The sequence below is a fragment of the Dermacentor silvarum genome, chromosome 1 (genome assembly GCF_013339745.2).
Source record: "Dermacentor silvarum isolate Dsil-2018 chromosome 1, BIME_Dsil_1.4, whole genome shotgun sequence".
Classification (NCBI taxonomy): domain Eukaryota; kingdom Metazoa; phylum Arthropoda; class Arachnida; order Ixodida; family Ixodidae; genus Dermacentor; species Dermacentor silvarum.
This window is the reverse complement of record NC_051154.1, coordinates 127,035,471-127,051,713: the sequence shown is the minus strand read 5'-3', so window position 1 is coordinate 127,051,713 and position 16,243 is coordinate 127,035,471. Positions and strand designations below refer to the sequence as shown.

Genomic DNA, 16,243 nt, shown 5'->3' with positions numbered 1-16,243 from the left:
TTGAAGATTGGGTTGGTCTTCAGTAAACTCCAGGGAGCGCAGGAGGTCAACATTTTGTATGAGGCCCAAAGATTCCCCACGAAGTAAGGTAACGGAGGATGTGAGCCAGTTGGAAACGAACATGGTTGTAACACCTGATTCAACGGTAAGTACGGCAAACGGCAATCGCCGGCTGCGGCGGCGGAGAAGTACTTCTGACGTGGCAAACAGAACAGTTCCGTCTGGGGCGGCCACACAGGACAGGGGTACAAGGGTGGATGTGTTCGGGCCTATACCAGTACCCGCAGCAACGACAAGTTTGTAGGTGTCGGGAAGAGGATCCACCGAAAGAGAGATTTACAGTGGCGTAAGGGCCACTTCGGCACGGCAGCAGTCTATGATGGCGCGATGACACGAAAGGAAGTCCCATCCGAGAATAACGTCGTGGGAACAAGACGGCAGCACGAATAACTCTAAGACATAAAGTTCACCTTGAATAACGACACGTGCGGTGCACACAGCTGAAGGCTCAATGTACTGTGAGCTGTCAGTGCGGAGCATTAGTCCCGAGAGCGACGTGGTCACTTTTCATAGCGATACTATATAGATCTACCAACCAATGGTTCTTTCGTAAGCCCAGCAAAAAAAAAAAAAAAATACGCATAAAAAAGAAAAAGTACTAAACAAGCATCAAAATCACATGACAGATGATAAGGTCTCTGTTGTCAGTAATTGAAGGCACAAAACAGCACATCTTCGTTGCCATATCTTCGCCACGCAGAAACCGGTCTAGCCGCACAACCGAGCGCTTGTTTTCCAAGAAAAAAAAATCGATGTTATGCGCAGCAGTGTGCGGGGAGCCTAACAAGTTGACGAAACGACCATGAGAGCACCAAGACGTAGGCGGCTGTTTCATGACCTACATGACACACATGTCATGACATTCATGTCATGGCATATCATTTATGTACGTCATATACTCTTGTCATAGTATGTCAATTTTGGTACATACCAAGTTAACGAAACGGACATGAGAGCACAAAGTCGTAGGTGGCTAGATAGATAGATAGATAGATAGATAGATAGATAGATAGATAGATAGATAGATAGATAGATAGATAGATAGATAGATAGATAGATAGATAGATAGATAGATAGATAGAAACTGTCAAAGTAGCAAATGTTCTCAAAGAAATGCTTCGCATTGAGAAAGATTAACACTAAAAGCCCGCAGATCCCACGCCCTGTGGGAATCGGTGTTATGCGAAGCAGTGTGCGGGGAGCCTACCAAGTTAACGAAACGACCATGAGAGCACCAAGACTTAGGTGGCTGGTTCATGACCTACATGACACGCATGTCATGACATTCATTTCATGAGTCTTGAGGAGTCCCTTTAGCTGCACCTAAGAGACCTTAAGGCGAAAGCCTTAGTCTTGCTCATGACTATGACTTCGACCATCGATCTTTAGCCTTTTCCTTCACTTTGTACCACATCCGAACACATTACATTGGTTTTTTAGCGTTAATCTTCTTTAGCTGAGTCAGTAACTTTCGCTGAGTCATGGTCATGACAATCGCTTCTACCATCATCCCTTAGTGCTTCCTTCACTTAGTACCCACGTCAGAACCCATTTTAGTGGTTTTTGAGTGTGAACCTTTTGTCGCTGAGTCATTGTCATTTTCGCTGATTCATGCTCATGACTATGGCTTCTACCACAATCCTTTAGTGTTTCCTTCACTTAGTACCCACGTCAGAACACATTTCGGTGGTTTTTGAGTATTAATTTTTTTTCGCTGGGTCATTGTCATTTTAGGCGGCTGTTTCATCACCTACATGACAGGCATGTCGTGAAATTTATGTCATGGCCTATCATTTATGTTCATCATACACTGTTGTCATATTATGCCAATTTTGGTACCTACCAAGTTAACAAAAGTACAATGAGAGCACCAAGACGTATGCAGCTGTTTCATGACCTACATGACATACATGTCATGATATTCATGTCATAACCTATCATTTATGTTCGTCATACACTCTTTTCATGCTATGCTAATTTCCGTAAATACCAAGTCAACGATACGACCATGACAGCACCAAGACGTAGGCAGCTAGATAGATAGATAGATAGATAGATAGATAGATAGATAGATAGATAGATACTGTCAAAATGGAAAATGTTCGCCAAGAAATGCTTCACAATAAAAAAAAAACTGTGAAATCACCGCACGTCTGGCAAAGTGCGTATTTGGCAATCACCAGTGCGTGAGCTATATACAATAATAGGGAAACCGGTCTAGCAATTCAATTCGAGCGCAAGTTCCTCGACGTGGAATTTGGATTCTCTTGTGCCGTGTGTGATCGCCTGTGGTTCCGTGACGACTTGTCGCGCATCTCCGCCGTACAGAACGCCGCAAAGAAAAGCAGGGCCCTCGACGTTCTCGCTCGTGCATTCCCCGGACAAGCCGTGTCTGCTTTCGAGGTGTGCGGACCTTGGCCAAGAAAGTTTCAAGCATAAAAACAGAAAACATAAGCGTATACCACAGTGACCACAAAGCAGTGGTGAATGTCGTTGTGCAATAAAATAAATTTCATACACTGCATTTTACCGCATATTCTTTTCTTTGGTAATTCCATTGGTGAATCTCAACAGCTTCGCTAAAATCCACCTTCACAGCGTGGATTGGACCTACATTTTTTTTATTTTTGCGGCATAGGTCCTGGCAGATTACGGAAACGGCGGCCCCTGTGTCAATAAGCGCTAGTGCGGCGGTTCCTTCGACATCAACGTCGATAACGTTTTGCGGTTAAACAGAAGGAGGCCTTGGGCAGTTTGACTTGCATGTAGCTCTTGCCTCGGAACTGCAACAATCAGTTTCCATCTTCCGTAGTAGGTCCGCAATGCATGGGTGACAGTGAGCGTCGTCGCGGAGATAGTGACCGGCGGTTGGGATAGGGTGGTTGATCGTCAGGGCTGTACCTTGGTGGCATCCGGGACTACGAAGGAACAGGCCTGCCCACGACGTCAAAAGGAGAAGGTGGACATCGGCGACAGTGGCGGGCGACGTGTCCAGCGACACCACAGGCGAAGCAGAAATTTTGTCCGGTGTTCGCCATGCGTCTGAGCAGCGGAAAAACGGAAACGAAAGTCTCGCGAAGGGGAGCGGCGCAGCATTCGCGGTCGTCGGCAAAACATGGATCGGCATCGCAGGTCGAGCATACGGCGAATGCTGTTGAGGAGGCCGAGCCGCGATGGAAGCGTAGGTAAGCGGAGCAGTGACTGGTGGTTGATGAAGCATAGGTGGGAGGGCCTCAGCAACCTGGGTCCGAATGACGTGTTGAAGTTCCGGAACCAAAGACTGCGCAGGCTCGTGCGTGAGAGGTAGTAATGAAAGCTGACGGGCTACCTCTTCACGGATAAACTCCTTGATCGTGGATAGCCGCTGCTGTTGATCAGCAGGGCGGGTAGCCAGCTACAAGCTTGATAGTGAGTCAGGCGTCGTGAGGGCTTAGCGGGCGATCGTGCGCTGCCTACGCAACTCGTCAAAGCTCTGAAACAATGAGACCAGGGCAGCGATCGGGTGGGATTTCTCGCGAGCAGCATCTGAAAAGCGTCGTCCTCGATGCCCTTCAGTATGTGCTTTATTTTCTCCTGCTTACTCATGGTGGAGTTGACGCGGTTGCAGAGATTGAGCACGTCCTCGATGTAGCCCGTGAAATTCTCGCCTGGATGCTGGGCACGTTGACGCAATCGCTGTTTTGCACGAACCTTGCTGGTCGTAGGCCGACCACAGACGTCCGTAACTGAAGTCTTGAAAACGCACCAAGTGGGAATGTCGGTCTCGTGGTTGCGATACCATAGTTGCGCGATATCTGCGAGATAAAACATGACATGAGACAACTTCATCTGATCGTCCCATTTGTTTTTGGCGCGGACGCGTTCATACGTCGACAGCCAATCTTCAATATCTGAGTCACCTGAGTCGTTGAAGATGGGCGGATCCTGCTGGTGGTACACGGCGCGCAGGAGGCATGGGCTGCCGAAGGGTCAGTCTGAGTCGAGGTGTCGGTGGCCATAACGGGATGGGAACAGAAGGGAGCGTCTGGGAACGTTCTAGGTTGGTGCAGGGGACCCACGCAGCCTCCACCAAATGTTACGTCCTTTATTGACGTGTACACGTCAAGGAACGATGAAGAACGTCAAAGGCGAGCGTCAGGAAACTGCGGGCGTCGAGCAGCCATCATGATCATCAGCCTATATTTATATCCACTGCAGGACGAAGGCCTCTCCTTGCGATCTCTAATTACCCCTGTCTTGCGCTAGCTGATTCCAACTTGGGCCTGCAAATTTCCTAACTTCATCACCCCACCTAGTTTTCTGCCATCCTCGACTGCGCTTCCCTTCTCTTGGCACCCATTCTATAACTTTAATGGTCCACGGGTTATCTACCCTACGCATTACTCAAATTCTTTCTCGTAATGTCAGCATCTGCGGCTGTCTTCGGAACCGGAAAGTCTCGGACGGCGCGAGTTTTGTCGGGATCAGGCTGTACTCCGGAAGCGTCGACGAGATGGCCCAGAACAGTAATTTTGCGGCGGCCAAAACGACATTTGGACGAGTTGAGTTGCAGCTTCGCCTTTCGAAATACATCAAGTATAGCTGTTAGACGCTCAAGGTGAGAGTCGAACGTTGGCGAGAAGACGATGACGTCGTCGAGGTAACAGAGACACGTGGACCATTTAAAACCTTGGAGCAAGGAATCCATCAAAGGTGGCAGGGGCATTGAATAACCCAAGCGGCATTACTTTAAATTGGTATACGCCATCAGGTGTTATGAACGCTGTTTTTTCTCTGTCCCTATCGTCAACAGAAATCTGCCAGTATCCAGAGCGAATATCAATAGAAGAGAAATAGCTGGAACCGTGAAGGCAGTCAAGGGCGTCGTCGATACGTGGGAGCGGGTAGACGTCCTTCTTAGTTATTTTGTTCAAATGACGGTAGTCTACACAGAAGCGCCACGTGCCGTCCTTCTTCTTAACCAACACCACAGGTGACGCCCAGGGACTCGAAGAAGACTCAATGATGTCTTTATCTAGCATTTTGGTCACTTCATTTTGAATTACTCGGCGTTCCGACGCAGAAACGCGATATGGTCGTCGGTGAATAGGCGTAGCATCGCCAGTAGGAATCCAATGCTTGACCGCGAGCGTCTGGCCTAAAGGGCGATCGTCGAAGTCGAGAATATCTCGGTAGGCCGATAACACTTTGCAAAGGTCTTCAGCCTGTGTAGAGGACAGGTCCGCCGCAACCATTTTCTTTATCGGCGCCGGATCGGCGCCCGAAGCTGGCGCGAGGGGCACGTCAAGCTCGGAAGAACCATCGGTTGATAAAGCTGCCACTTGATGGTCGCCGAGGCAATCAACGTTGGCAAGGCAAATACCTTGCGGGAGAATTTGTTTTGCCAATCCAAAGTTAAAGATATGCATGTGAGTGCTGTTATTAGTTATAGGGAGAATACTGTGAGGCGCGGTGACGTCATACTGTAGTGGAATGTCGGGCAGAGGAGTGACGAGGTACTCGCCATCAGGAACAGGTGGGGAAGACAACAGGTCAATATATAGGCTATTGACTTTGGTGGTAGGCGAATAAAGCCGTCGGAGCGTAAGCGGCACTGGGGTGCATCAGGAGGTTGTGCGAGAATCGGCAACTCAAGGCGAAGGGTACTGGCAGAGCAGTCAATAAGAGCAGAATGCGTAGAAAGAAATTCGAGTCTGAGAATTAGGTCGTGGGGGCAATGAGCAAGCACGGTGAAGAGGACAGGAGTGTGGCGGCTGGCGATGCTGACACGTGCCGTACACATGCCGACGATACGGACAGTACCGCCATCCGCCACGCGGACGACGCGTGCCGACGCTGGGGTGAAGAGCTCGGAAGGCAGCACTCATAATTGAAATATGGGCCCTGTATCGATCAGGGCTGTGACAAGATAGCTGTCTACGTCAACGTCAAGAAGGTTTTGGTTCGTAGGCAACGTGAGCAGAGGATTTGAGGGCAGGGTCGACAACGCAGCTTCACCTCCAGAAGCTGCAGTGCCTAGTTTCCGGCGGCATCCGGGAGGCGATAGGCGGCGAAGAAAAGCGACGGGCTGGGGCGAACGAGACTGATGGCGTCGAGGTGAGGGCGAGCGGCTGTAGTGAAGGTTTGGAGCAGGGGCATCAGCAGCAGTGGGTTCATGGCGGATGGCATAGGGAACAGAAGGTCCAAAGGTGCAGGGAATAAGCGGCGCCGTATGTCCGAGGAGGAGGTGGCCATCCGTTGCGGCAGTGACGAGCGACGTGGCCGATGCGACAGCAGTGGAAGGAGATCGGCCTGTCATCAGGGGTACGTCATTCGGACGGGTTGCGGCGAGATGTGGCAGAAAAGGACTGCCGAGGGCGAGGAGGGCAGCTAGAGAACTGGGGAACGCTAGGTTAAAACGTTGAACACACGGAGTTCAGACCCATGTTCCTCAAATTCCTGTCTGACGACGGCCTGAATCATCTCAATCGTGGTAGCTGGCGGATCGGGAGGCGTCGCGGAGAAAGCTGGGGAACAGGCGGCCTCGAGCTCGCGGCGAACAACACGGGTTACGTCATCACATGTGGTGGCCTGACGCGGTCGACCCTCACATGTCGACGTAGCAGCAGTGTTGGATAGCCGCGTGATGTGGGGTGTGATACGGCGGCTCTTAGAGTGTTCAAGGCGACGGCATGCTTTTATGATGGCGTCGATAGTCGAGACGCTGCCGAAAACAAGCAAATTGAAAGCGTCATCGGCAATGCCTTTTAGCACATGGGCCACTTTATCTGCTTCAGACATAGTATCGTCAGCTTTGCGGCATAGAGCCAAGACGTCGAGGATGTATGAAACGTACGGCTCTGTAGAGGTCTGAACACGAGACGCGAGAGCCTTTCTCACGGCAACCTTGCGCCCAATAGGGTCGCCGAACAATTCCCGTAGCTTTTCTTTGAAACTGTCCCAACTGGTTATCTCGTCGTCATGCGTTTGGTGCCACACGCGTGGGGTGCCGCCGAGATAAAAGATGACATTGGCGAGCATCATCGTTGGGTCCCACCTGTTATTAGCACTGACGTGTTCATAGAGCTTGATCCATTCGTCAACGTCCTGTCCCTCCAGGCCAGAGAACACACCAGGGTCTGTGATGTTGGGCAACCGTGACGATAGGGGTAGTCGGACGATCCCAAGCCGTTGCAGAGGCGGTCTCGTCACCGGTGGCATGGTGACAAGCTCGATGTACCGACCACTTCGGAGTTCCGTGGAGAGGACGGGGATCGCTAACCTCCACCAGAATGTTACGTGTTGAAGAACACAGACGAAAGAGGCTATTTACAGGCTATTTACACTGGAGCCAGACAGCCAGGACCACACTCGCCTCGCACCAAGAGCACAGACACACTTCATCGTCTTACTCGCGGCGGCTAGTCTCTTGAACATCTTTCGATGATATCGTAATAATATTAATTAACCCTGTTTTTCGGTTAAGATCCTCAATCATTTGTTGTAATTCGTCCCCGTTCTTGCGGAATTGGACAATGTCATCTGGAACCGAAGGTTAATGAGATATTCGCCGTTGATCCTCACTCCTAAGCCTTCCCAGTGTAAGAGCTTGAATACCTTCTTCTAAGCATGCAGTGAATAGCATTGGAGAGATTGCGTCTCCTTGCCTGACCCCTTTCTTGATAGGTAACTTTCTACTTTTCTTGCATAGAACCACTGTAGCTGGGGAATCTTTGTATATATATATATATATATATATATATGCATTGAACTGAATTACTTGAACAACAAGCGGACATAACATGACAAGACATGCAACTGCGTAATCGACAACGTTTCAACAAATTAATTTAGAGCACATTTAGAAATGTACGAATTGAAGCGAGTAAGTTCTCCAGACCCGTTCACTTAAACTAATCTTGAAGCAGGTCCAGTTTTGAAATAATCGCCTTCATACATATGGTAAAAATGCACTCTTGTTCCCACGTGCTTTTTTTTCAGCACAGCACAATTTTACGCATTCAAGCCCAAAAATAACTGGAGCATTAATGTATTTCGTCGCACATTATGGTAACGCTTATCTCCAAACTGGTCTCATTCCCAGAATTTGTTCCAAGTGCACATGCCTTGCGGGCTCATCGGCTACAATTCGCACATTACAATATGTGCCATAAATCAATTAATTTTAAATGTGTTTACCGAGATTGACGTAATTAGTCATTTACGCATTTAAATTGCTCGTGAAAATAATGTCCGTCTCTGAGATTCATGCAGATGAAGGAGTAAAATTCTGCAACAGGCAATATTTGAAGATTGTGTTGGAGCTTACACTTTAGCAGCTTAAATTTCAGATTATGCACTATACACAGTCACTCTTACCGCAACTTATTTGTACGTCGTGCGTACTGAACACGTGGTATAGGATTTTCTGTTCTCTTGAAAATAATGACGCACGCGGTTCTGTCACTAACAAGCTGCATTTGGCAAAACAAACAGTCTGGTTTCCTGTCACTACTGGAACAAATAGCTCATCAAAGCTGTAGATTCCATGTTATAGTAATTTTGAGAATTTGTTCACCGAACCGATTCGGCCGGCGGTAACACGTCATAATATAAAATTTAGTTCATTAGAGATCTCCCGTTAGAGCTAGAGCATGCCACAGCGAACTCAAGTTTCCTATCATCGTAACTTTAATTCGTCGACGGCGTGGCATCACATCAGTTCAGCCTTACGAGTTGTGTCAGGCATCAGAGATCAGACTCGATAAACAAGGCCAAAACTTACCTCCAATGACGTGACAGTTGAGAATGAGAAGATTTCCCTCATTGCTGGGCCCCACTGTTCCATTGAGCACAGAGAGATTTTCATCGAGAATAACAGGTTTTCCCGGCGGCACTGAAAGAAGAAAACAGATGCAGAGTTAGAGGCAATGAACACGATACATAGGTGCGGGCATTAGCACCCGCGAATTGAACGCTTAATTTCGCTCCCTTGAATCTCTTCCCCACGCAAAATAAATAAATGCGCACAAATACACGCACGTGCGCACGCAAACAGCCACGCACGCATATTTACTGCATATACAGACGCACAAGGAAGCATAAATGCAAACGCGAAATAGAGCTGCTGCAAACTCGGAAGTATCTACCGCATTTTTTTTCGATTCATCTCGAGCAGTGGTTCCAATGGATGATCTGGGGAAAATTTGCTGGTGGAAGTGCGCAATATCAAACGTATCGGTTATATTCGCTGCACTATACATTATATAGAGTATTTCATGCTCTGATATGGCCTGGTGGACATCCTTCTGCTGTATCTTTATTGCAAGGTAGAAAAGCAGCGAGGGAGAGGGAGGGAGGAGGCTCATAAGTGTACATTAGAAGGATGAAATTCTGTATAGTCTAAAATGTAAAAAAAAGATGCGAAATCGGTTACGTGGTTACGAACGATAGAGCTTTACATTCGTGTCAATAGCATTCGCGCATAACTGCATGATCTGGGCGAAACTCATAACGCCAACACACCAACAAATATTGGCTCAAGGAAAATCTTACGAGAAAGCGTACTGACGAAGCTAAAAACGTTCGTAAGATTATGGTCTCCTACACTGCATTGGTACACATTTGCCGGCACAATTTCATAGGCCACGGTAAGATAAGCAAGCCTATGGTGCCCACCGTTGTAAAAACGAGCGCTGCAGTCTACAGCACACGCGTCTGCAATTGTACCTGAGACGCGAACTTCTGTATTTTCCCCAAAAGTAAGCGTAAGTCAACTCCCAAAACTTTAACAGGCGTCGCAGCTGTTAACGTAAGAAGGAAATTCTACAATTGAGGAATGGAAGCAGGAGGGGGGGGGGAGTGTAGTAGTATTACAAACATCATCGTGCTGGTCTCCGCCGATGAAGTTGTCGCTACTAAGTGATAGAATACGCTGCTGAAGGCAATTTGCCGGCAGGGCAAATCTGATACTCGAGGATGACAGGTGCTTTCTTGTTGACAATGGCCTCTGGTAGGTAATCTAAGAGCGTACTACGCAGTTTGAAAACAAAATTCAGTTAGACATGCACTACTGTGGAACACAACTTTAATGCCCTCTGTGCTGGCAAGATTGTTACAATTTCGTCTGGTGCTGTGAAGTTGTGTTTGTCGAGTGTTTCAACAGCCTAGAAGGATTTTAATGCTCGCAGACACGCTGCGTGTGGTTGTACTTGCTAGAAATTCGGTATCCGTCCATGACAATCACTGAAGGTTGTTAGTGGTTAGACCTTTTTTCTGCACCTCGCACGTATTATTTTCTACAGTCCCATAATATCGGTGCCCGCAATTCGTTTTCTTTGTTCTCCTGTGTTAGAGCGCAGATCTTAGGCGCCCGTTCCGGCAGCGAGCGTCGGCATCGGCGTCCCTCAGCGTAACAGGCGAACGAGCACAGCGAAGGATGAAACAGCGAACGTAGAGTGCAGCGGGGGATTAAAGACGGCGATAGCGAAGAGAGCTGGAGGAGGAAAGCTGAGGAGGAGGGTATGACGAAATCGTGAGAAAAGCAGTAGTGCCGCACAAGACGGGCTCTGCGGCGTCGATGGCTACGAGATAGCGCCAGAGAAGCGCGCGTCGTCCGTTCACCGATGATAGCCACCGAAATCACTATACTGAAACAAAGCGCTGCATGAGCGGAGGTATGTCTGCGGCGGCTGCTGTGAATCGTGCCCACGCGTCACCCACGCGCTTCCTCTCGCGATCTCCAGATTAGCAAGGCAGTCGCGCCACACTTCGCTTCGTTTGCAAAGTGCCGCACGAGGAAGATCGTCCGCGTCAGCCAATATATCGTGAAATGAAAACATCGTGAAATTAAATATCTTGAAATGAAATATATCGTGAAATGAAAACACGTATAGAGCTGCGCTCAGATTTCGCATTAGGGAGTATCGCAATTGTCGGTGAATTTCTTTAGAGCGCAGATCTTAGGCTGCTCATTCCTGCGTTGGGCGTCGGCGTCCCTCGACGTAACACAGCGAACGAGCACAGCGAAGGATGAAAGAGCGAACGCGGAGTGCAGCGTGTATGCTGCGTGTGTATGCATTTCTAGCGTATGTTTGCGCCAGCACTCAGACCTTATATCGGTTGTTCCTGGGGCACGAAAAATAAATGATTGATTATTTTGTGGTACATTTTCAAGTCTCCGACGCTTTACGAAATTTTACCTGCACATTCTGACATAACGCTGATCAAAGCGCGCAGTTGCTGTGACATTCTAATCACTAACTATATTGCCCGAACAATCCAGTGTTCAGGCCGCGTCTCACTAATAGATTATCTTGCTTACGGTGAAAGGTCGTGAGCGGTGGTTCTTTGCCAACTTTCGTGCCAATAACGATGCTGCCAATAACAGTGGCTTCCCCTCACATAGCCAGTTATTGCAGAGAAGCAGCCTTTCAGCTACCCCGAGGTAGAAAACGCGTGCCCGTGTATAATGGCCCCCCAACAGCAGCAAATGAACGCTTAGGAAACCCCGCGAGCACGCATCAGAATGAAAGATCGCGCTACGCCAAGCAAATGTGCGCAGTGGGGCGCGGCTAGCTGGCGGGCTCATCCTTTCGGCACCGCGATGTTTAATGCGCTCGCCGAGCGTGGCACAGGCGCTAGTTATCAGAAGAGGGAGAAAACAAGGAGAGGGTGGGAGCGGGCGCAATGCCCAGCATTGCCTTCGTGCCCACGGCGCGACTGCCTCTGCGCCACATACGCACGCACGCCCGCACGCATGCGTATCCGGCGAGTGAAAAAGCTGCCCCGTGGACGCGGCCGACGTGGGGCGTTGTTTCGCCACCGTTTCTTATCAGCGGCAGCGATCCCCGCACGCAATATGTCATACTGAAGATTAGGTTTTCCAGGCGTGCGAACTCCTTTCGTAAGCTATGGTCGCAATATTTTTTTTTCTTGTTCGCTCTGCCCGCATGTTTCTATTTATTGCGGTGGCGGTTCATTCCCTGCGGCACTGCGCTTGCCACAAGCGTTGCTCCGGAGAGGCTTCGAGAACGCTTAGCGACCGCTCGCGTTGGCCCACGCAATCAGCGCCAGTGACGGAAGTCCGTGCCGGTTATGCATGTTGGCCAGAGCTCAGCCAGTTCGTTATGATGAGGGATTACGGGGAGTAGGCGCTACGCCAGTTGGCCTATCTACCTCTAGCCGCTCAACCGACTTTTTATTCCCAGACCCTAATCGACAGAAGCTGAAAAGGAACTGCGGCCGTATGCTATAAGAGCATCTTACCTGCAGCAAAGTAAAAAATATTCGCCCCCATTCCACCCTGTGAAAGTGGATGTATACAGTGAAGCTGTTGCCCACGTTACACACTCGCCCCCACCACAAGGCTTCGCACAGTCGAGATCAATGTCGCGACCACGACCTCGTTCACGCCCTTTGCCGTTGGTGCTCCGACGCGGCGGTGCACGTTTGCGGCGTCCATATGCTTGCGCGTAACCCGCGTACACGAAATGAATGCCACTGTAATTTCTTAACAGTCTTGCCTGATGTCGATTACGGTCGCAGCTATCGCATCTGTCAAGGACAGATACATCGTGTGCACACGTTCGTCACGTGCGCACGCAGGTGTTCCGGAGTGCAGCATGTATCCTCATTCCAGTAGACCCTCCGGCTGACGCAAGTGCGTTATTGAACTAATTCAATTTCTCAAAGTAAAGTGCGTCACAAAATTTGTAAAGTAGAACTTCGACGCAACTTGCAGACATGATAGCATCGGATTGTAATTTGAACATACGGGAAAACATAATTCTGTTACGGGTAAACTAAAAATTACACTAGCTCTGGAGACGAAATTGTTTCTTTGTCGACGCGACGGTGTACACGCACGGACGCAGAAAATTTGCCAGGGTAGCCATATACAGCTTCTCTGTAAAGTGATCTTCAATGGTAGTTTGTACATATAAGAAACGCGAGTCAACAGCGGTTGACAGCGAAGAAAGACGAAGGTCTTCCTGGTCCGCATTAGCGTACCATCTGCTTTGTCATTTAGACTACGTTCCCTTCGGGATCGGCCCATATTTTTCATTGAGTAATGCCACATTTCCGGTCCAGATTCTGGGCGCGAGCAGTTTGAACGAGCGCATATGGGTGTAAGTCTGCCCTTTCTGCGCTCATTACGCAAAATAACTGTTTCGTACATACCAAGCTCTACGCTAACTTGCTGCATCTTGTTTGTTCCAAGCTTCATTTCGACGCCTTTTTTGTTGTCCTACGTGCACTAGAAGACCTCAAATCGCCACATTTTGACGAAAGTGGTCAGCAAGTGCCAGCCGGATACCCAGGTCCCACCAGTAACGCACCGAAAGGGGGGGGGGTCTAACCCCCCCCCCCCCCCCCCCCTGGAGGCTACGGCCGTTTGGTAAGGGCTTCAACGGATGATCCCGTGCACTGATCTGCTGATGCAGACCGGCTTCTTGGCCCTATCAAGCTCTTTCAAGACTTTTGAGTAAACCGCGGAAGAAATACACATCATCAGCATCGTTGGTGTCATTATTATACTTATTAGGCATTTTATTTGCTGTTGGATTCCTCTGGGTAAAGCCAGTCAATTGCATATTATGCAAAGTGCTTGCCCCCCCCCCCTCACACACACACACACACACACACAACACACAGACACACAATTTCAACACCCCGCCCATGGCAGAGATCCTGGGTGCGCTACTGGGTTGGGTTCCACGTACCCCGAATCGTTCTGGAGTCGCCAAAGAAGACCTTGTCGTCAAACAAATACGTAGCCTGTTTGACTTCGTTCAGTGGTGAGAAAAACATAACCGAGCAAATATTTCGAAGATGAGGCATATGCCTGCTGCAGCTAAAATTCGCACTTCCTAATCAGATGCGAATGTATTCAGCGAGACCCGCATTGAAACCCACAGGCAACGTACACCTTCCAGAAGCGCTATGTTTTAAAGTGGGTGTAAGCATTAACAGTTCAGCAGCCGAGATAGGCAAGATAGTATTGTGAAAAAAAAAGCAGGGAAGAGATTGATATTACGGGATCCGTTGCATGCAAAAGTATACAAGCTAGATATAGCTGTTTTAATAAATACCGAAAATATTAAGGAGATTTAGACAAAATGCTAGACTGAAGAGCATGTTTAGCATACCTGATTAGTTCAGCTAGGCTAGGTAACTATCTGTCACTGACCCCTTTCATACGAGATGGCAATAAATCATCATCATCGCGTATCTCTAATCGTATCATCGTAATTACGACTGACTGCGACTCCGACTTCCACCCTCGCGGGTGTGTCACGCTAAAAAGCCAAACATCAAGAGATACAACCGCCTCGCGGGAAGACGGACGTCAGGGGACGTGAGAAACTCGAGCATTCCCACAGAGTTGTTACCGCGGTGAAATTTCCGCTTATTGCGCACGTGACTTACAAATATGTATAAATGCAAAATACGTACGCTAAGACTTGCAATTTTATTTTAGTTCACCATGATTTATAACGGTTGACAGTTTTTTTTCTTGTTCAGTCGGCCCTTTTTTTAAGTTTGCCGTGGTTGAACGCGGTTAAACCAAGTTTACCGAGCGATAGCACGGTTTTTCTTGCTTTGGGAAAGGACACAGACGCTGCTCGGCGCGGAGTAGTAGAGCTATCGCTCTAAAAAGCGATATCGCCTCGGCGCATTTTGACTATGTCTCTATTTTTATTTATTTATTTATTTATTTATTTATTTATTTATTTATTTATTTATTTATTTATTTAATAATACTGCAACCCTAACATAGTGTTTTGGCAGGGTGAATATACATTTGCTAAATTTACAAATCGGCAAAACAAATAAATATAAAACAAGTAAGGTATATACACGCTTCCAGACAAGACAACGGCTTGCAATAAACAGGTATAAGGGCATATAATGAAATCAGCGCTACATTCAAGCTGATCACGAGTGGAGAATCGCTACAGTGATTGAAATAAACAGCAGGAGCACATGTAATAGAATTGAGACACTCATTGCTGGAGCTGCGCAGCAAAAGGTTCAAGGATGACTGTGAAACAACTTCGTTACTAAGATTATTCCATTCTGTAATAGTCCTAGGGAAAAACGAATACTCGAATGTGTTATTCCGGGTGGAGAATGGGGTTATTGTAAAGGCATGCCTCTGCCTTGTGGCATATCCTGTGGAGAAATGAAGTATATGTGATAAGTCAGTTACTTAAAGTAACCTGTAACTAACTGAAAGAAAAATTTTAATCTCAATACTTCATTTCTTTGTGTAGGTGATGGGAGGTTGGCTTTTGCTAATAAACATGTTATTGAACTACGGCCTAAACTGTTATACATATATCAAACAGTTCTCTTTTGAATTTTTTCCATTTCGCTGATATTTTGTCTAGTGACTATGTATAAGCGACTACATATTTAGCAACCTTTTTAGAGCGATAGCTTTACTACTCCAGGCACAAACCCAGAAAAAAAATTAATTATGGGGTTTTACGTGCCAGAACCTTGCTCTGATTATGAGGCACGCCGTAGTGGGGCACACCGGAATAATTTCGACCACCTGGGGCTCTTTCACGTGCACCTAAATCTAAGTACGCGGGCGTTTTCGCCCCCATCGAAATGCGGCCGCCGTGGTCGGGATTCGATCCCGCGACCTTGTGCTTAGCAGCCCAACACCATAGCCACTAAGCAACCATGGCGGGTCAAATCCATAAAACGCCTGGTTACGTAATTCTGACCTTTAAGCTCAGCCAAGTTCAAACTGGTACTTAGCCTGCCACTATACCGGCGGCTGCTGCGTACGCCACGTAGGCACGCATATCTAGAAAGCGATCTGCGATGTGTACGAAGTGCGCCGAGTGTTGGTAGCTTTGTATGCGCTGTGCTTTCGACGCTTAGTTCGCATTGAAGCGAGACGCAGCATGAAGGTCATTTCGCTCGCTGCTGCTGCTGCGCCGAGCAGCGTCTGTGCGTTGTATTGTGGTGCAATTGTACACGCGGTAGTTGCTGACGGCGCCGAGCAGCGTCTGTGTCCTTTCCCAAAGCAAGCAAAACCGTGCTATCGCTCAATAAAATTGGTTTAACCGCATTCAACCTCGGCAATTTCTTTTTCTTTCAACACTGCGACTCCCATTATGCGCCCGGCAACGGGGTATAGGCATGTTCTGTCCGCCAATCCGTGTGCATGAATTGCAGGAACTGT

The 16,243-nt window shown here is 48.2% G+C and overlaps 1 protein-coding gene across 1 annotated transcript in view; it reads right to left on the bottom strand.

Moving 5' to 3' along the window:
* LOC119457789 (hemicentin-1-like) overlaps positions 1-16,243 on the bottom strand; it is a 125,752-nt gene that overhangs the window by 65,334 nt on the left and 44,175 nt on the right. The window contains exon 2 of the mRNA XM_049668342.1: positions 8,825-8,935. Coding sequence (XP_049524299.1) covers positions 8,825-8,935 — 111 coding nt within the window. The remainder of the gene's footprint in view (positions 1-8,824; positions 8,936-16,243) is intronic.